This window comes from Bufo bufo, chromosome 2 (genome assembly GCF_905171765.1).
Source record: "Bufo bufo chromosome 2, aBufBuf1.1, whole genome shotgun sequence".
NCBI lineage: Eukaryota > Metazoa > Chordata > Amphibia > Anura > Bufonidae > Bufo > Bufo bufo.
In genome coordinates this window covers 403,635,134-403,656,216 of record NC_053390.1, presented here as the reverse complement: position 1 = coordinate 403,656,216, position 21,083 = coordinate 403,635,134, and the positions used below count along the sequence as shown (strand labels likewise).

Sequence of the window (21,083 nt, the reverse complement as noted above, 5' to 3'; positions counted from 1 at the left end):
TCCCTCCACTTCTTATAAAGCGAAAAATGCAGTATACTATGCCACTACAATACATTGCAAATAAAAGAGTATTCTCTGGATGCCCCTTTACCAGCTGCTATAAAGCTGTGACTGGCATCTCCCTAGATTGTCCACTGCTTAACTATAACGTGATACTCATTCATATTAACAGACTGTTCAAGTGAGATATGAAGCCTTTAGGGACCTGTGCAGTCAATATTGCAGATATTTTAGTAGTGTTAATATTGACTCAAAGGGGTTTTCCCATTAACAATACATATCCCAGGATAGAGGATAAGTATCTGATCTCTAATAGTGAGAGCGGCAGGGGCAATATTCAAATTCGCGATATTTCGCTAATATTTGGGCGAATATTCGTCATAAATTCACAAATTCAAGAATTCGCCATTATTTTCTTGATTGCGAAAATCGGCAATGTAATATGCGCATATTGCGCTCGCAATACAGGCTTGGGTCGCTTTTGCTACATTTTTCAAGCTGCTAGAAGTCTCATGTCAGCCCCCATTGATTGTCACTAGCCCCATTGCTTGTCACCAGCCACCATAAGCCTTATATTAGCCCTCATCAACCTGGAATAAAATAAAAAAACACTTTCCTTTCCCGCTCCGGACGCTGCGTCTCCTCTCCTCCAGCGCGATCCTCTTCATCCTGCCGCCGGCTGTACAGTGAACTGGCGCGCACAGCATGAGGTCATAGAGCGCCCTCACGCTGTGCGCAGCCCTGCACAGTCAACAGCCGAGGACCAGGAAGCGGTGAGTACAGAGCCTTCACCGCTTCCTGGTCCTCTGGTATTCGCCCCAAAAGACGCAGGGGCATTTTTCCCCCACTTGCATCTTATTGGGCGAAAAATACGGTATGTGGTTTAACATTGTCTTGTTGAAATATGCAAAGTCTTCCCTGAAATAGATGTAGTCTGGAATGGAGCATTAGTTATTCTAAAACCTCTATATACTGTTCAGTTTTGAGAGACCCTTTCAGGACACTGGGTCTATGGTTTCCAAAAAGAATGTCATATTTTGATTCATCAGACCACAGAACAATATTCGTTTTTGCCTTGGTTCATTTTAAATGAGTTTGGGCCCAGAGAAGAATGCAGCTTTTTGCATTTGCGGACTGCATGGCAAACTGTGTTCACAGACAATGATTTCTGGATGTGTTCCTGAGCTGATGTTGTGATTTCCAGTCGTGAATCATGCCTGTTTTAATGTAGTGTCTCCTGAGGGCCTGTAGATTACAAGCATCCAATATTGACCATCGGCCTTGTCCCTTGCACATATAGATTTCTTCAGATTCTCTGAATCTTTTGATGATATTATGTACTGTAGATTGTAAGATACTCAAAGTCTTCGCAACTGTATGTTGAGGAACATTTTTCTGAAATTGTTCCACATTTTTTAGATGTAGTTTTTCCCAGACAGGTGAACCTCTGCCCATCTTTTCTTCTGAGAGACTCTGCCTCTCTAACATGCTTATTGTATACTCAGTCATATGACTTTGTACCAAATTGCTAACTGTTTTTCTTATTAGTATCACTTACTTTTCCAGCCTTTGTTGTTCCTGTTCCAATTTTTTTTAGATGCCTTGCTGCTAGTGTTGAGCGAATCAAAGTTTACAAAGTGGACTTCGATCCGATTTTCACAGAAAATTCACCACAAAGCCGAATTTACTTATGCTTCATGGTAACCAATCCATTTTCCCAAAAATGGCGGTAAAAAAAAATTCATACTCACCTCATTCATTTGCGCATGAAGAGTCCGCCATGGACATCTTGATTGAAGATCCCGCGCAAAATCTCATGTGTGGTGACGTATGATATTAGCGTGCCGGCCAGCGTGCTGACATCATATACCGCACAAGATTTCATGCTGGATCTTCAATCAAGATGACCATGGTAGACTCTTTGCGATCAAATGTATAAGGTGAGTATTTATTTATTTATTTTTAAACAGAGTAACCCCTGACAGCCCTCAATGGTCATCTCAGATGCAGCGGTCAGCGATGAATGCGGGGGAGGCACAATTGTCGTTCCCCATCATTGCGCCCGCTACTCACAAAGAAATGCGCCTGGTAATGAAGTAATTCATCACAAAGTGAAATTTCTTCGTAAAAATTCGACAAAGCAGCGGAACTCAATTTTTTAGAACTTCGCTCATCTCTAGTTGCCGCCATCAAGTTCTAAATTAGTTATTGTTTTCATAAAATTTCTCACTTTAAACATCTGATCTGTGTTCTGTGTTCTACTGTGAAAAACGTAAGGATCTATAAGATTTGCAAATCATTGCATTCTGAGTCCCAACTTCTTGTGGAATTGTAGGTGGTCATCAGTGATTGACAGGTAGCTTGGTATACACACTTACATATAGAAAGCTATCCTATCAATTACTAATAAAGATGGCTTCAATATACAACTGAAGGTAGATATTTGAGTTACAAGTTTCATTGAATCTTTTCCCAAAAAACTAAGGGGAGATCAAAACTGGTTAAAAAAAACTGTCTAAGTTGCCCATAGCAGCCACTCAAATTCCACCTGGTCAGTATGTTGCTGTAGCACATATAAGGCAAAGTCTGGAATAGAACATAAACTACTGTATATAAGGGCTCCTGCACACAACCACGCCATGTTTTCTGGTTCACAAATTGCAGATCTGCAAAACACGGATGTCGCCCGTGTTCATTCCGCATAATAGAAATGCTTATTCTTGTCCACAAAACAGACAAAAATAAGACATGTTCTATTTTTTTTGCAGCCCCACGAAATGGAGCAACGGATGAGGGCAGCACATGGAGTGCTGTTCGCATTTTTTGCGGTCCCACTGAAGTGAATGGGTCCATATGCGGAACTAAACAATGTTCGTGTGCATGTGCCGAAAAGGATATATTTGAATGTCTTCCATTTTTTTTTTACCTACTGCTGGTTTTGGCTTGCAAATAATGATTATTGTTGTATTTCTCATAGCTTATATAGATCCAACATATTGTGCAGTGTTGTACGCAGATTGTCATCACTCACTTCAGTACTTGTTCCCATTGGGGCTCACCATCTAATTTTCCCATCTCAGAGACAAAACCAAAGTACCTAGAGGGAACCCAGCAAACATGGGGGGAACATACAAACCGCATACAGCTTTTGTCCTTGGTTGGATTTCATCCCAGGATCCCAGCACTACAAGGAAACTGGGATAATTCTTTGTTGGTCTGAAGTTATTGCTTTGTCTTATATTATGGCTTTGTAGACTGATGATACTGCAGTTTTTTCCAGAAACTACCTGTATTTTGGATATGAAATTCATGTAAAGTAGTTATACAATACATAGTTTAAAACTATTTCTTAAATCTGTATATTTAAAAGCTGTGTCTCTGCAATCAACAGCATGAGCTCCTGCTATAATAGCTTGGATCAGAGAAACCCCCTCTTCCTGGCTGTTTAACCCCTTAAAATGGCCATAAACATTATATAGTGGTTGGCCAAATGGTAGTTCAGTCAACAGCTACTATCTCTCCCGACTACTCCATATATGTTCAGTTTGGCTGACCATGTATGTGTATTCAATAGGGAGGGAGGAGAAAGCCACTTAGACACTTCTTTCACGGTGGGGAGTGGGAGAAACTCCACACCGTACAATGTAGGTTGGCGGGATATGCCACTAAGCCTGTAAACAGGAATAAAGGGAGCAGGTCACCTTCTAACACATCCGTAAATCCTAGCCATGACCTCCTAACTATGAGCGAACCCTAATGGTGGGAGGGCTCACACCCGGAACCTTGGGCCCTACTAACTCTAGAGATCCCTGGTAATAATGTCAGGGCTAGGAGAAGACCTGTTCATCCACGACACGGATGAACCGGAGTCTCCAGCAGGCCTAACAACAAGAAAGGAGCAGACAGTAGCATAAACCAGATTGTCAGGTAAGCACTTAGCGCAAACAACACACAGTGGAACAACAGCACTTACCTGCAACAACAACTGGATGAAACCACAACTGCTACTGACTAGTGCTTCCCCCTCTGGGAAACCCTAGAGCCCACTTCCGCAGGCAGGTGGTCAACGCGGTTCCCCCTCCGAGGAACCCAGAAGCCCCCTCACCGGAGTCACAACACACAAGGAAACACCTTGCATACATGCTGGACGAACAGCACCAAAAGACCAGACATGAAACTACAACAAGACATACACCACACCCTGAACATAAACCCACACCAAACATCAACACAGGTAAGGTAGGGAACATGGAGGATAAAAAAGGGATGGCAATCTATGTCCAACAAGGTGGCCCTCAAACTGGACAGATGGTAAGGTCCAGGATGGCAGCATAACTCAAGCTCCACAAGAAGCTGAAGTCCCACTAACCTCAGTCTCCAAACCCAAGTACTATAAGAGCCCATACGGAGCTCCACCTTGCTCACACTTTAACCCTATACCCACCAGAATGGGACGGGACAACAACCTTAAAGGGGAAGTGTGTAAACATGCTAAAAACTACACGTTCTGAGGGCTTATCTCCTGAGAGAACAAAAGGATCGAATGAAAATACTAACTTCACCCAATTTTTCACTCCTCCGACATCACCTGTCAGAGGCAAGTCAGGCTCTCCCCTTACACATTAGACTGTCAGCCAAAACCACTTGTGTAGGGGGGCTTTAAGATGTTACGGTCAATATCAACTGACGCATTTAATACGTTAGAGACAGTGGGCTGTCTATGGCAGCCCATCAGCACCCTGTGCCACGAATTTTGGGCAACAATGGATTACTATAGAATTGGATAAGTATTCCAAAGCAGTACATAAGTGATCAAAGGGATTGCTATTTCAGGTCCCATAGTGACAACAAAAAAAAATCTATAATTTATTACATTTAATTAACTATTTATTTAAAATGTAATTAACTTCCTGTCAACAAATGAGAATTAAACCCCTTTTTCATTAGAAATGTTTTTTTTTTTTAAAGATCAAAATTGTAGCAACCCATAGTTAAAAGGAACATTGCCACCAGCCACAGATTGCAGAGATGATCCATGGTTAGCAAGCACAGGGGTAAGCAAAGGTGGCATTTACAGTGTTCTGTATTAGAACACAGCAGTTTCCAGATTTTAAAAAAAAAGGTTTTCTTTATTCTATTGTCTTTCCAATCCATTCTAATTCCATTGTATGTGTGCACTAGCATATGTACGCAAATGTGCACAAAGGAAAGGACAGAACATTTGTCTTGTGGCAACAAAACATATCACATTTAGATCTCATTCCGTCTACATAAAAGTAAAAATGCAGCAAGTCCTCACATAATAATACACCATCATTAGCTCCACTTGAGAGGAAAAAAGCCAAAACATCTGGAATTCTTCACAAGGGACAATAAAAACCATCTGAGTGACCATTACCATGTACCATAAATGTAATGCACAAGCAAAAGACAATGCCCCTTATATAGGTGTCTGCCACACTCTCTTCAAAAATACATAAAGTCAAGATGTTAAGCTAACATGAATTAAAATTTATTACCTCCTCTTTCACGTCTGTTTCTTTAGCTGCTTTATTCATCTACGTAAATTCCTTAGCCTTTTACAGATATTTTTTTCACTCAAGGGACAGGTAAATATCAGACATGGAATCCAGTCCTGTGAAATATGGTCCATTTTTTGCATATCTTGTATGAATCTCAACAGAATATATATATATATATATATATTAGAGCGACGATATAGAAATGTACGTCTATTATCCAATTAGGTTTTACATCCACCAGGTTTACAGCCTAAAAGAAGTAGCACTCTCCCCTTACAAGGAAATTAAAAAATTGTATATATGAATCATGCAAAGCTTACAGTACCTTAAATATTGTCCTTTTGTGTATTTGCTAACACCAGAAGATAGGAGCATTGAAACATATAGTGGTTTATTATGAATTAAGGTAAAATATAGAAATACTTAAAGGGTACCTGTCAGCAGATTTGTACCTATGAAACTGGCTGACCTGTTGCATATGCAATTGACAGCTGTACACATCTGTGTTGATCCTATGTTAATATGTGCCCGCACTGCTGAGAAACATTTAGTTTTAATGCATGCAAATGAGACTCTAGGAGAAACAAGGGCAATGCTGTTACACCTAGAGGTTCTGTAACGGTCGCGTACACACACACACAGGGGGAAGGGAAGTGACCACTGCGCTCCACCCTTACCCCTGGCCCTGCCTACTTACCTCGCGAGTCCTAATGACAGGGGACAACTGGACGGCAATCCCTAACTTGTAATAAGTGCAGGGATGACAGACAGACAAACAGAACGTGAACGGACCGAGTCAATACCAAGAGAGCTACGCAGTACAAAGGATTAAGCAAAGAATGGTCAGGAGAAGCCGGGGTCAAATACCAGGAGAGCAGAGAAGTACAAGAGGAGTCCTAAGAGAGTAGTCAGGTGGGAGCCGAGGTCACAATACCAGGACGGATGCGCAGTACAGAAGGAGCAGGCAAAAGGATGGTCAGGGAACAGGATCAGGTAAGTATTCAGCAGTCCAACAAATAGCCAGGAACCTAGAAATTAACAGGCAACCTGTAGCCAGCAGGCTGCCTGTATTTATAGTGGGGAGTGAGGGTCATGTGACGTGGCCAGCGTCACATGACCGACAGACCAACCAGTCGAGCACCGAGTGATCAGCTCGGCGCTCAAGGCAGACTTAGGAGCAGGGGGCCACCCAGCTAGTAAAGCCGCCCTGGGAATGAGGTCAAACACAGATCCTCATTCCCAAAGCTAAGCAACAGGTCTGCGGGCGATGGGGGACCGAGTGCACCTTCGGAACCCCGTGACAGGTTCAGCTTTGTCAGCAACTGCTGCACCCTCTGGACTATGATTGACAGGACCAGATGGGCATGATCACATTTACCTTGCCTGGTCATGTCAATCAATGCGCAAAGGGAGTGGCAGTTAAAGAGAGAGGTGTAACAGCAACTCCCCCGTTGCTCGTAGAGGCTCATTTGCATGTATTAAAACGTATTTCTCAGAAATGCCGGCACATATGAACATGGGACCAGCGCAGATGCCTTCAGCTGCCAAGTGCACATGTAACAGGTCAGCCAGTTTCATAGATAGAAATCTGCTGATAATAGCCCTTTAAAAGAGGACTCTCAATGAAAAGCTTAAAACGTGTGCAACAACATAATTTAGTATATATGATAGTCTTAAGATTAAAAGGGTTTTCAGAATTTTGGTACTGATGATCTATCCTCAGCACAGCGTTGGGCTTGGTAAGCTGCGAGAAGGCCACAGTGCTCCCGTCTCAAACAGCTGATCTGCGGGGCTCCTTGGTGTGGGAACTCCACCGATCAGATACTGATGACCTATCTTGAGGATACAGTAGGTCATTAGTATCACAATCTTGGAAAACCCTTTTAAGTACTAAATATTGTACACAGCGCCATATAATAATACTATACATTGACCACATATTACTTTCACATAGTGACCACATAATACCAGCCATACAATACTGAGATTACTGAGCTAAGACTGTCAGGGTCGGGTCTTGATTTGTGACACACACATATATGTATAAATATACAGATGGAAATGGTATTCGAAGGTTTCGTATTACACAGCCCAAACTATTCATTCCTGTTGATGGAATTATGCCATACATCACAGGAAATAGCCTTGGTTTCCAGTAGTGAGCTGTGAAATATTTTTCACCACCAGTTATAACAGAATTGCTGAGTCACGTTTCAGTAGGAAGCAGTTTCTAAAGCAATGCATGATATACAGTATGTTGTGTCAGATAGGTTACACATGGAATCAACTGAGTTTTATATTACCATATATTATATTCACTTTTGTCTGACTTATTTAAAATTCCTTCCTCCCCCCAGGTGAGAATGGCTTTTTAATGGAATATCCACATTCAATTCGCCAGAAATTTTTTAGAAAAATTTGATTCGATCTGAATAAATTTGCGGAAAATTACGTTAAAAAACTGCTATTTCCTGGCTGCAGAGAGCCTTCATAGTGGTGTAGAACACTGTGCCTTGCAGTAACACTCATATGGAGTCTACTGTGGTAGTGAAATATTACTGTGAGTCCATATGACATGCACATGACAGGCGTCGCACTTAGAATCACTGCACACTTCACTTATTTGGGCAGTCATGGGGCCAAAACTGACAAAATAACTCACATAAGAACTCAGCCTTACAGGTCACAGTTAGCGCCAATAAGAAGCGCACTCCTTTTATACTGTCATCAGCCGATTTTACTTAGATGTCTACAGACCCTGTTCTATTAAACGCTTATACAAGTAGAGCCCCTCCGACAGAGTGGAGAGGGTGTCAGCAGTAAGTTAGTGTTGACGTCACTGATTATTTTGCCCTTCCTCTGATCCGTCAGAACAATAATCCACAGAAAACGGATCCTGTCTGTGGAGCATCCGCCTTCACTCGGTTAGCCAAAAATGCTAAATAGTTTCCCAGTCATGAAGTAGGGAGGGTGGGAATAGCATGAAAAGTACACAGAGTGGCCCTATGACATAGTGGTGAGTTGAAAGCAGCATGAGGAGGCCTCAGAGTGGCACAATGACAGAGTGTGGAGGTGGCGGCAGCATCAGGAGGCCGCAGAGTGGCACAATGACAGAGTGTGGAGGTGGCGGTAGCATCAGGAGGCCACAGAGTGGCAAGGTGACATAGTGTGGAGGTGGCGGCAGCATCACGAGGCCACAGAGTGGCAAGGTGAAACAGTGTGGAGGTGTCAGCAGCATGAGGAGACCACAGAGTGGCAAGGTGAGATAGTGGTGAGGTGAAGCAGCATGAGGAGACCTCGGAGTGGCCAAATCACAGAGTCTGTAGGTGGCAGCAGCATCAGAAGGCTGCAGAGTGGCATAATGACAGAGTGTGGAGGTAGCGGCAGCATCAAGAGTCCACAGAGTGGCAAGGTGACATAGGGCGGAGGTGGCGGCAGCATCAGGAGGCCACAGAGTGGCACAATGACATAGGGCGAGGTGGCGGCAGCATAAGGAGGCCGCAGAGTGGCATAATGACAGAGTGTGGAGGTGGTGGCAGCATCAGGAGGCCACATAGTGGCAAGGTGACATAGTGTGGAGGTGTCAGCAGCATTAGGAGACCACAGAGTGGCAAGGTGACATAGTGGTGAGGTGGAAGCAGCATGAGGAGACCACAGAGTGGCCAAATCACAGAGTCTGTAGGTGGCTGCAGCATCAGGAGGCCGCAGAGCTGCCCAATGAAAGAGTGTGGAGGTGGTGGCTGCATCAGGAGGCCACAAAGTGGCAATGTGTCACGGCTTCGGTGTTGTGCGCGTTTTTTCTAGCACTGTCCCTAGCGCCTGCAGACACATCTTTCCCTGCACTAAGTACTCTGGTGAATGGCAGAATCTAAGATGGCTGCCGTATTTATAGGGCTGTGACATCACAGGGCTGGCTGCTGATTGGCTGCATGCATGTCAGTATGGGTGATCCCGCCTTCCCAGAGTTCCTTTCTCCTTGTCCTCACACGTGCAGCAGCCATTCTAGGAAAAATGCAATTCGTTACCACGAAGCGCAAGGAAATTCGCATTCGTTGCAAATCGAATTTTTCCTGAAATTCGTAACGAATTCCACTTTGTCAGCTTCAATTCGCTCATCTCTAATCCACATATCATATTATGTTTATTCAAACACTCAATTTCAGCAACTCTTGTACTCCACTGATTTCACTGAGCATTTGTGGGTTTGACTATAGTTTTATTATGGGTGGGAGGCCGTGGAGCACCTCACTGGTCCTCAGGTAGCAGCTTTATAAAATTGTAACCACAAAATCCCGGTGTCATCTTCAACAATGAAGAAGTTACCTCCTAGGAAGAGCTTAGGATAAGCTCTGTGTGAGACTAACCATTAAAGGGGTTGTCCGGGATTGGGGACATTAGTGTAATAGAACTAGAGTGACATACATATTACATACATGCATGTCCTACCTTTGACACATATTTCTGAAGCCCCATATTCATATAGGAAATTCTTAGCTGGAAGTGTTTTCTTATACTCAGTGACATACGGGGTCCCTTGCAGGCGAGCGAAGCCTCTTCTTCTGACGGCGGGGCGGTATCTAGGCTGGCTAACATCGCTCTAAGCCACGCCCCTCCGGTCTGGTGACATCACCAGGCATGGAGCTTTCTAATGAATGGAGGCAGATCACTATGAATATGTATGAGGGGGGCGGGTGCAGGGACGAGATGATAGACAGTAGAAACCATGAGATGCCGCGCTGCGCTGGAACCCACAGTGCAGTGCTGTAGGAAGTCCTCACAAAGATAAACATCTATGTCAACAATCTGTTGGGGACCGTAGGAGCCATGTAGCAGTGTAAAAACTACCTAAAACATCTGGGGAACCTTGACTCAGCTAGTAATAGTGAGTATCCCGGACAACCCCTTTAAATACTGGATAGAATATGGAGATTAGACAGAGTATGATTGGAAAAAAAAATACTAGAGCCAGATAAATCTAAAACTGAATTGAAAACATTGGTGAGATGCAAGACAAACAAAAGCATGCTGAAGCCATCTGAGAAGCATGGTGGAGGAATTGTGATGGCTTCTGTGTGCAAATTTTTATTGCAAATATCGGCACTTCGAGAATTCACGAAGATGTAGAATATAGTGCTATATATTCATAATCACGAATATTCTAGATTTTTTATTATCAGCAACCTCCCTTCTTGCTTGTGGGCCAATGAGAAGGCTGAAATGTCTTTGTCTGTGCTTAGCAACATTCCTAGCAACCAATAGGAAAGTTGCCTACCCCTTACTATATAAGAACCTCCCCAGCAGCCATTTTCTGCAGTTTTTTTGCAGTTCTGAGAGAGAGAGCAGTGACATTGATGTGCTCTGTGCTTTCCTCTGGATCCTATTCCTTATCCAATTACATTAGAAAGTTAGTTAGTTAGTTAGTTAGTTAGTTAGCTCATATATATATATATATATAATACAGATAGTTAGTGGGAGATGTCAGTGTAGGTTATATCCTGATATAGTGTAGCTGATAGGTTCCAGTGCAGGGTGTTAGGTAGTGTGATAGGTTCTGCTGTCCGTACATACATGCTACAGACATAGTGCTGTGATGTCACAACAATACTTAGTGCACCAATCAGTAATATCTACTCAGACCTGATAAAATGTGAAGTTGCATGTATTGTGAAAAATAAGCGCATCATTAGTGCCGATTTGTGCAATTGCGGAAATAATGCCTGAGATCATGAATTCTAGAATTCGCTAATTTATTGCAAATATTATGAGAAAAATTCACGAAATATTGCAAAAACAAATATTGGCGGAAATTTTCTGTAGATTACTTTAGCAAATGAATGTCTAGAATGGCTATAAAAAATAAAGTATCATACATTCTTCAAACCGTCACCTGGATCTGAATACATTTACAGTATATGCATGTAATAAAAAATTTGGTATAACTATAGTTATTCAATAAGATCTATCAGTAACATTGCTAAGGTGGACGCACATGCTCAGTTCCATCTTTCAACTGTGCCACAAGCCTCATCTACTGTTAGAAGCTGTGTCAATTACAGGGAGAGAAAGCCGTAGCAGAAAACAAACATCTCCTAAGAAAGGACACAACCCCTGAACTGTGATAAGAAGAGTGATGCAGCAGAAAAGACACACCCCTGAGAAAGGACACGTTCCTGAGCTGCCAGCTTAAATAAGATCTAGCAGAGCTGTTGGAGCAATGAATGGGGAGATCACTGGATCCATGTGAGGTACAGGGCTGGTTCTAGTTTATTTTCTGTTTCTATTTTCTATTGATTTACAACTTTATTGAACCAAAGATTCAATGCATCTGGTTCCACGCTGAAGAGTCACTAAGGATGGGTATACCTTATTTAACAATGACAAACACAGTCTGAGCCGGATTCATTAGTTCTATAGGTATCTATCCCTACCTCTGACCATATCATCCCGTTAATAGATGAGCAGACTATCTGATATTTCAGCTCATTGAATGTCCTCATTGGTTCTTTCTGCTTGGTACTCTCCTTCTGATCTTGGATGATTGCACATTATATTGTGGTTCTGTGCCAGATTACAGGGTTTCTTTGGTTAGCTAATGTCAGTTTAATGGAATCTCAGTTAATAGCCCAATATACCGTAGATCTTACCTGTGCACTCGTATTGCAGTCCTTTACCGTAATATCCTTTCTCACAGATGCATTCATATTGGCCAGTGTGAGTGCCGCACTTGCAGCTCGCCATGACATCGCAGCAGTCTTTCCCAGCATCGCACAGATAAGAGCAATGTGAAATGTCCTCCTGAATATAACTCCCAGAGGGCAGATCTGTAAGCACAGAAATGAGAATGACATACACGCAAGCATCACTCATCTGCCCCCAGCTCAATGTGATAAGATACGGCAATGTCTAATTAGTAAATGTTAAATTAGCTAGAATGGAAATAGCTATTGATAAGATGTCCGTTGAAACGCGTTTCACTTTAGTGGAAGCTGATCTGCAGCAACCCAGCGAGGCTAATACACTTTGAATGCAGCTGTCCTTCCTGTACCATTCATGGTGCCAGTTAAAGGGCTGGAGGTTGTAGGGAACATCTGATTAAAGAGCTTGTGGAGTGATTTATATTGAAGACCTATCCTCAGGACAGGTCATCCATACCTGATCTGCGGGGGCCTGACACCCAGCACCCCCACTGATCAGCCGTTTGAAGAAGAGGCGGAGCTCCATGCGAGGGCTGCTTCTTTTTCATTACACCTCGCATCATCTCCCCTGTAGTGGTGGTGTAATGAAATTACAAGTACTTCACTTGAATGGAGTGAGTACTTGTAATTGCACTGCACTTCCAAGATGACAGGCAGTATAATGAAGAGGAAGTAGGGGTCATATGGAGCACCGCCTCCTCTACAAATAGCTGAAAAGCAGGGGTGCCAGGTTTCAGACCCACGCCAATCAAATATTGATGACCTATCCTAAGGATACTGATCGGCAGGAGTGGTGGGAGTCAGACCCCCGCGGATAACTTATTGACAAACCTAAGCTCAATATCAAAATCTTGGACAACCCCATTAAGGGGGCCTTAAAAAGTGGCAGGAGAATCGGGTAAGGAGAAAGAAGGTCCCGGAGACAAATAGAGTTCCTCTATCAGCTTTCCTTTAATATTCACATGAATTTGACAGACGTCACCACCCTCCACATGACATAATATTGATGCGTTTCGGGTAAGCACCCTTAGTCGTAACACCATGCCAAGTGTGGCCCTTCTATTTAAAGGGAGTCAGAGATTCCTCCACCCACCACGGGGAAGGAATCAGTCACTCCATAGGTTGCCACACACCTTGACACACCCTTTCGTTTCTTACATCAATTACTGGTATAATTGGCAACACACTGTGTGAACATTGACCCGAGCGCGTTAACCCCGGCAGTACCGAGACACTCACTCAGCGTCAAAAGCCGCACAGTGTGACCATACCATCATGTTTTAAAACCGCATAATATACATGTTCACTCCCAATACATAAAGTGAAACAAAAAATGAAAAATGACCCCCAGCATCACGACACATTACTGCCCATCATATTTTAGCAAATAGTATTGAAATTACACAATGATTAACAATGTGTTTGCAAAAATGGAAATATAGCCAAAGACTATCCATTGCGGCCGGCAGTTCCCAATGTTAATCAGCATCAGTAGCAATCATGATAAATATACATGTAACATTGTTAAATAAATGGTTTGCAATAGAAAATGATTGCTGCAATACTATTAAAATTCTCTAATTACTGAGTTGCTTCACGGAGAAAATCGCTCCGTCTGACCGCAGTTCTAGAGCTTGATATGCGGATGAACAGAGTTGTGTGCAAAGAATAATGTAATAAAGTAGAACAAAACTGAAAATAAATATGAAAATAAAAATAAGAATAATAATAATAAAGAAAAGTATGTTGTGGAAGTTCATGGATGTTCCCTTAATATTTACATGTTTCATTATATGGCCCGTTTGTCAGCAATGAACATTTGCCATTTATTTTAGCAATTTGGTAGATCACTGATAAATATAGGTCAGTTCTTTTCTCAAATTCAGGCCCGCTGGAATTCTGGTCTCAAGTCTGAAAATCCAGTAAGCTTCCCTAAGAAGGATTTTCTTTCGGTAATCCCCGCCCCTTTTAGGGGCCAAAACTCGTTCAATGGCATAGGCCTGAAAATATGACACTTGGCGTGCATGTATTTTTATAAAGTGCCTAGCTATATTCGAGATGTTTAGAATGTTGCGATTGTTAATATAGTTTAGATGTTCTAAGATGCGGTTTTTAAACCTGCGGGATGTGCTGCCTATATACATCAGGTCACAGTGCGTGCAATTAATTATATAGATAACACCCTCCGTGTTACAATTTATATAACTACGGATAGGGTATTTGCACGTGTGGTCCGAATTTTTAAATGTTTTTGTAGGCAGCACATAACCGCAAGTTTTGCAGGGATTTCCTCCGCATTTAGTAAATCCTTTGTAGATAAGCCAGTTTTGCTTGAAATCTGCTCCCTTGTTGCAGGCAGTGTACAGGGATGGAGACAGGGAGCAGGACAGAGTTGTAGCCCTTCTAGACACAATTCTACACCCTGATTTGAGAGCTTGGTATAGAATATGGTCATCATATAGTATAGGCAAACATTTTTGTATTACAGTACTAATTGCATTGAATTCGCTACTATAGATTAAAGATAGCGTGGGAACTCTGTCCTGATCACTGTCTCCATTCACCCCGGCACGGCCCGCAGCTGATTTATTACTAGACTTCTTTTTTGGGGTTCCAAATAACATGTCTCCTCTCTTTTTATTGGAGGCTATCTCTCTCCCCCTTTTTATCATCCACGTTGGGTAGTTTCTGTCCTTTAATCTTTTTTCCACCTTACTAAACTCTTCCTCCAATTTAGCTGTATCGCTGCAGTTCCTAACTGTACGTGTGAATTCACCCACGGGGATTGCTCTGATGGTGTGGATGGGGTGGTGGCTTTTGGCGTTCAAAATAGAATTGCCTGCCACTTCCTTCCTATAGGTGACGGTGTGCACCACCTCACCAGGATTCCCGCGGAGCTTTAGATCGAGGAAATTGGCTTGGGAAGCATGAGCTGTACATACAAATTGTAGGTTATAATCATTGTTGTTTAAATATGCCTGGAGGTCTGGGACGGCAGACACACCGCCGGCCCATACCATGAGCACGTCGTCGATGTATCTGCTGTACCAGACCAGACCAGGCATAAAAGGATTTTTCAGATCATAAATATATTTTTCCTCCCAGTATGACATTGTCAAATTGGCCAATGATGGTGAGAACTTAGCTCCCATCGACACGCCGCGGGTCTGTAGGTGGAACACACCGTCAAACATAAAGTAGTTGTGGGTTAGCAGAAAATTTGTAATTTCACATATGAAATCCACATGCCCTGGGCTAAGTCCAGTATACCGATGAAGATGGTATTCCATCGCCAACAGAGCAACCCCGTGGGGGATGGAGGGATAGAGGGAGACCACATCTGCTGTGATCCAGCAGTAATTCTTCTCCCACACAAATTCGTACATTGCTCGTAACACATCCGCTGTATCCTTCAGGAACCCTGGGGTACGCCTGGCCAGCGGCTGTAGAATATTGTCCAGCCAGCTGCCCAGGCTCTCCGTCAGGGAACCTATCCCAGACACTATAGGGCGAAGGGGGGGGGGGGGGGGGTGGACGCCCTTATGGACTTTCGGCAAGGCATGCATAATCGGTATGACTGGAGTATCCACACACAGATATTTATATTCCCTGAATTTTAATAGTATTGCAGCAATCATTTTCTATTGCAAACCATTTATTTAACAATGTTACATGTATATTTATCATGATTGCTACTGATGCTGATTAACATTGGGAACTGCCGGCCGCAATGGATAGTCTTTGGCTATATTTCCATTTTTGCAAACACATTGTTAATCATTGTGTAATTTCAATACTATTTGCTAAAATATGATGGGCAGTAATGTGTCGTGATGCTGGGGGTCATTTTTCATTTTTTGTTTCACTTTATGTATTGGGATTGAACATGTATATTATGCGGTTTTAAAACATGATGGTATGGTCACACTGTGCGGCTTTTGACGCTGAGTGAGTGTCTCGGTACTGCCGGGGTTAACGCGCTCGGGTCAATGTTCACACAGTGTGTTGCCAATTATACCAGTAATTGATGTAAGAAACAAAAGGGTGTGTCAAGGTGTGTGGCAACCTATGGAGTGACTGATTCCTTCCCCGTGGTGGGTGGAGGAATCTCTGACTCCCTTTAAATAGAAGGGCCACACTTGGCATGGTGTTACGACTAAGGGTGCTTACCCGAAACGCGTCAATATTATGTCATGTGGAGGGTGGTGACGTCTGTCAACTTCATGTGAATATTAAAGGAAAGCTGATAGAGGAACTCTATTTGTCTCCGGGACCTTCTTTCTCCTTACCTGCAGCCTGCCACGGGAACACTCCCCTAGGGCCTCTGGAGCCGGGACCATATACTCTACTACGGAGGTGAGCTGGATCATATGTTTATCCGCATTGGCAGGAGAATCCTCAAGAAAATCTGCAAGTGGTGATTTTTACAATGGTGTGGATTTTGAGGCAGATTTTGATGGGGATTTTGGTGAAGATTTTTGTGTGGCATTTTATGCACAGATTAGGATGCAGATTTCTGAGTGAATTGTGATGTGGATTCCTGTGCAGATTACATCTCACATCGAAATGAATAGAAATATTGTACTTCAGAAAAGCCACAACACATAATTTATGCAGCAGAAACTTTTCATCACCTTTGGATAATATTGGGGAAGTCTTCTTGGTGCATATTTTTTGGTGGATACTTTTGCCAATGCGTGAAAGCACCCTAGGGATCTGTTCATATGTTATTTTTGCTTTACATTTGTCATATATGCATCCCCACCTAGACATTGAACAAACACCCCACAGTATGAAACAGTTGCATATGTTGCCCATTGACACTCTTTTGGCATACATTGGATCAATTAAGGCTATGGATGCATTTGCGGTATACTTCCAGAACTTATGTGTGCACATAAATACTGCCACCTTATACCTTCATGCAGTGCCCGTCGCGCTAGTGCTTCAAACTCTTCAAAGCTGTGCAGAAAGTAGCAGTGCTCTTCTTTTGGCTGGGATGCCATGTCATGCAGCTCTCGAATATTCCCATGCCATATTCCAACTGTAAAGATTTCAACTCCAAGATCTCGTAGACCTGCTGCAACAGGCCTTGGGTCTCCACCATTTGAATAGCCATCCGTGATGAGAAAGATCACCTTGGTTGAATCTCCACGCGAATGCCTGAGTATTTGCTGTAAAACATAAAAATAGAATTATGTGTGTGAAATTACAAGGTAAACAGAATTTTGGTTACAAAGAGCACCTCTCGCTCTGGAGGACCTGTCGTATTGAGAATTATACAGACAAGCCAAGAACTGTGTAGTACTTTGGATATGTTCAGAGATTATCTTTTTCCATCCAAAAAAATCTGACAGTTGAAACTGCTACAGGACTGCAATTGGATTAGCCCAGTTCAATGCAGCGAAGGGCATATTCTCATCTGCGCTTGAGGCTAAGTTTGGGGCCTCTGTAATATATATTGGGGTTCTGCACACTGTAAGTAGGTGCCCACGAAGGATTTGGAAGTCACTTGAATATATTGAAATATATTTAGAATACAACAGTCACAGAATGCACACAGATTTGCGTTCACATTTAGTGATCCTATGTGATGGAGAGTACCCTGTAGTAACGTACCCACTCAGTATACATAAATATTGAAATATAATCAGAGTGCCATACATTTTTCAGTCTGGGGCCTCTGTCACAGATTCTGCCAAAAAGAGTCTACTAAAAAAGTAGAGGTTAAACAAAAACTGAACTAACCCCTTTATAGTCAATGTAATCTCTTTGGCTTAGTTGGTTTCAGTTATGTGCCGATTCGGCACTTTTGATATTTTCGTAAGTGCTAAAAAATAGATAGCATTTGCCTTTATACATGTGTGGCCAATAGTGCTGAGCGAATCAAAGTATCTGAAGTGGAATTCGATCCGAATTTCAGGAAAAATTCGATTCACAACAAAGTCGAATTTCCCTATGCTTCGTGGTAAAGAATCAATTTTCCCTAAAATGGTGGAAAACCAAAAACACGAGATTTCGTACGGTGTCGCCAATCAAGGTGGCCGCGGCAGCCTCTAGGCGATCAAATGGATAAGGTGAGTATATATATTTTTTTTTTGCTGGATTAATCCTTGAAAGCCCTCAATATTAATCTCAGATGCCACGATCAGCGATGAACGTGGCACCTGAGGGGTTCAATGATGGGGGCAGGGCGATCGCTGTTCCCTGTTATTGTACCCGATATATACAAAGAAATTTTCATCACAAAGCAAATTTCTTTGTTAAATTTGGCAAAGCAGCCAAATCGAATTTTTCATAACTTCACTCATCTCTGGTGGCCACCCACCACAGTTTCCATGATGGTGGGGAGTCGGTGGCAGTGATATATCACTTATTTTTCTTCCACACTATGGATTTCAAATACACATGTTGACAATTCCATGCCGTATCAAATACAGGGAAGGTTCCTATTGAAGTCAATGGGAGGCTGAATACAAAATACAGAATATGCCTTGGAATCCACATTAAAAATAAGTTATGTAGATATAAGTGTCTTGTGGCTGCTAAAACACTTAATATCAATTTTTCCCAAAGATTACAGCTAATTGCTTGGGTCCTAGCAGTGGGACTTTTGTGATGTTTGTGTCTCTCTTTCTGGGTCTAATCGGCAATGTAAAGTTTGGTGCAACTGTGTATTTAAGACATTAATCGTCAAGTTAATATATATATATCAATTCATGTTTAAAGGGGTTCTCTTAGATTTAGATATTGATGGCTTATCTTGTAAGAAGCTGTTTGAAGAGGTCACTATACTCCAGTGAGTGCTTAAGCCTCTTCCTAGGCCAAGTGACAACACGTTCATTGATCACATGGCCTAGGCTCAGCTTAGTCCTATTTAAATGAATGGGGCTGAGTTGCCATACCAAGCACAGCCGCTATACAATGGAAGAGGCTGTGCTTCGTAAGGTGTGAGGAGGCCACAGTGCTCATAGAAAGTCTCCTCAAGCAGCTGATCGGTGGGGGTGCCAGGAGTCACTGATCTCATATTGATGACCTATCCTGAGGTTAGGCCATTAATATTAAAATCCTAGAGAACCCCTTTAAATATGAAAATAAAAAAACATGAATGTTATCGAGAGAATAAATATGCCTAGAGAGAATGAGAAAAATACATTATCTTATTAAAGGGTTTTCTCAGTACACAAATTTGAAAATGTCTGATCTCCGGCAGCCCCCTGCTGATACTTCTACTGATCACCAGAATTGGGGTCCTGAGTCTGTTCCTCTTCGGTGTAAAACCAGGGTAAAAAGCCATTTGAATAGATTGTCAGTCGAGTATGCACCCTACCATTCAGTTCGATGTCTAATAGAAAGAGTTAACCATTCTGGTATTCATGGGGTCCCAGTGGTGGGGTCCCATCAGTGATCTGACATGTATCACCTATTTTGTGGAAAGGTGAATGTTGATTGTGGAAGAAATCCCTTTAATTCCCTCAACTGCTTAATGCTTTTGGTACATGTGCATTGTTGCTCCACTGGTAGATGTCAAGACAAATACAGGCGCTGAATGAAATGGTGAGGAGCAGAATCACAAGTGAGGAAAAGATCAATGTAAAGTAGCGTATTCACAAACCAACAGAAAAAATGGCGCGGTGTTAAACAGGCAGGAAGTGCTCAAACCCACATGCAGTTGTGCATGTGTATAAAGGGGAGCAAATCCTGCACTTGTAGCCCGTTGCTAATGGCGATCCCCAGCAAAAATGCATACAGTGGAGGATGCCCGCAGCGGACCACAAGTACCACAATAGACATCCTACACAAGATAGCAATTATGTGGATGTGATAACCAATATAACAGTATAATAATATTTGCAAAGACAGGTGCACTTTGTGGTCTTACTAAACCCTCAAACTGATGTTAAAATTGAAAGATTAGCCAACATATCCTACTATGGATGACATGTCTGAGCCCGAGCACCGTGCCAAGGTTTCTCAAGTAGCTCGGATCCTAACACTCACCTACCTGTGCCATATGGGCAATACCAGGAGCCAGTGGGCGAATTACAGGAGCGTAAGGTCCGACTCATAGCCAACTAATATGTTGGCTAATCTCTAAATTTTAACATCAGTATGAGGGTTAAGTAAGACCGCAGAGTGCACCTGTCTTTGATATTATTATATTGTTATATTAGTTATCACATCCACATAATTGCTATCTTGTGTAGGATTTCTATTGTGGTACTTGTGGTCCGCTGCGGGCATCCTCCACTGTATGCATTTTTGCTTGGGATCGCCATTAGCAACGGGCCACAAGTGCAAGATTTGCTCCCCTTTATACACATGCACTGCATATGGGTTTGAGCACTTCCTGCCTGTTTAACACCACACCATCTTTTTCAGTTGGTTTGTATATAGAGATGCCTGGAGGTGTATAAACTCCAATTTAAATGTGCCTGCTTTCCATCTACAGGCTACATTTAGGTGCACCTGCGAGGCCTGGGTCTTATCAGCCAGTCTTGAGTGGGACTCGCAGACTCCTCCCTCCTTCCATTGCAAGCATGGCTACATGCTGGAGGTAACTGGTAAGTTGGCTATGAGTCGGACCTTACGCTCCTGTAATTCGCCCACTGGCCCCTGGTATTGCCTATATGACACAGGTAGGTGAGTGTTAGGACCCGAGCTACTTGAGAAACCTTGGCGCGGTGCTCGGGCTTAGACATGTCCTCCACAGTAGGATATATTGGCTAATCTCTCAATTTTAACATCAGTATGAGGGTTTATTAAGACAGCAGAGTGCACCTGTCTTTGCAAATGTTATTATATTGTTAAAGTAGTGCATTCACCCTGCACTGTAACTACACTTTTTTACACTGTAAAAAAGTGT

At 42.7% G+C, this 21,083-nt stretch overlaps 1 protein-coding gene across 4 annotated transcripts in view; it reads right to left on the bottom strand.

Annotated features, from left to right (window-relative positions):
* SVEP1 (sushi, von Willebrand factor type A, EGF and pentraxin domain containing 1) overlaps positions 1-21,083 on the bottom strand; it is a 459,579-nt gene that overhangs the window by 375,709 nt on the left and 62,787 nt on the right. For all 4 annotated transcript variants that reach the window (XM_040417268.1, XM_040417271.1, XM_040417270.1 and 1 more), the window contains exons 2-3: positions 17,136-17,391; positions 12,167-12,343 (exon numbers count right to left, since the gene is read on the bottom strand). In XM_040417268.1, coding sequence (XP_040273202.1) covers positions 12,167-12,343; positions 17,136-17,391 — 433 coding nt within the window. The remainder of the gene's footprint in view (positions 1-12,166; positions 12,344-17,135; positions 17,392-21,083) is intronic.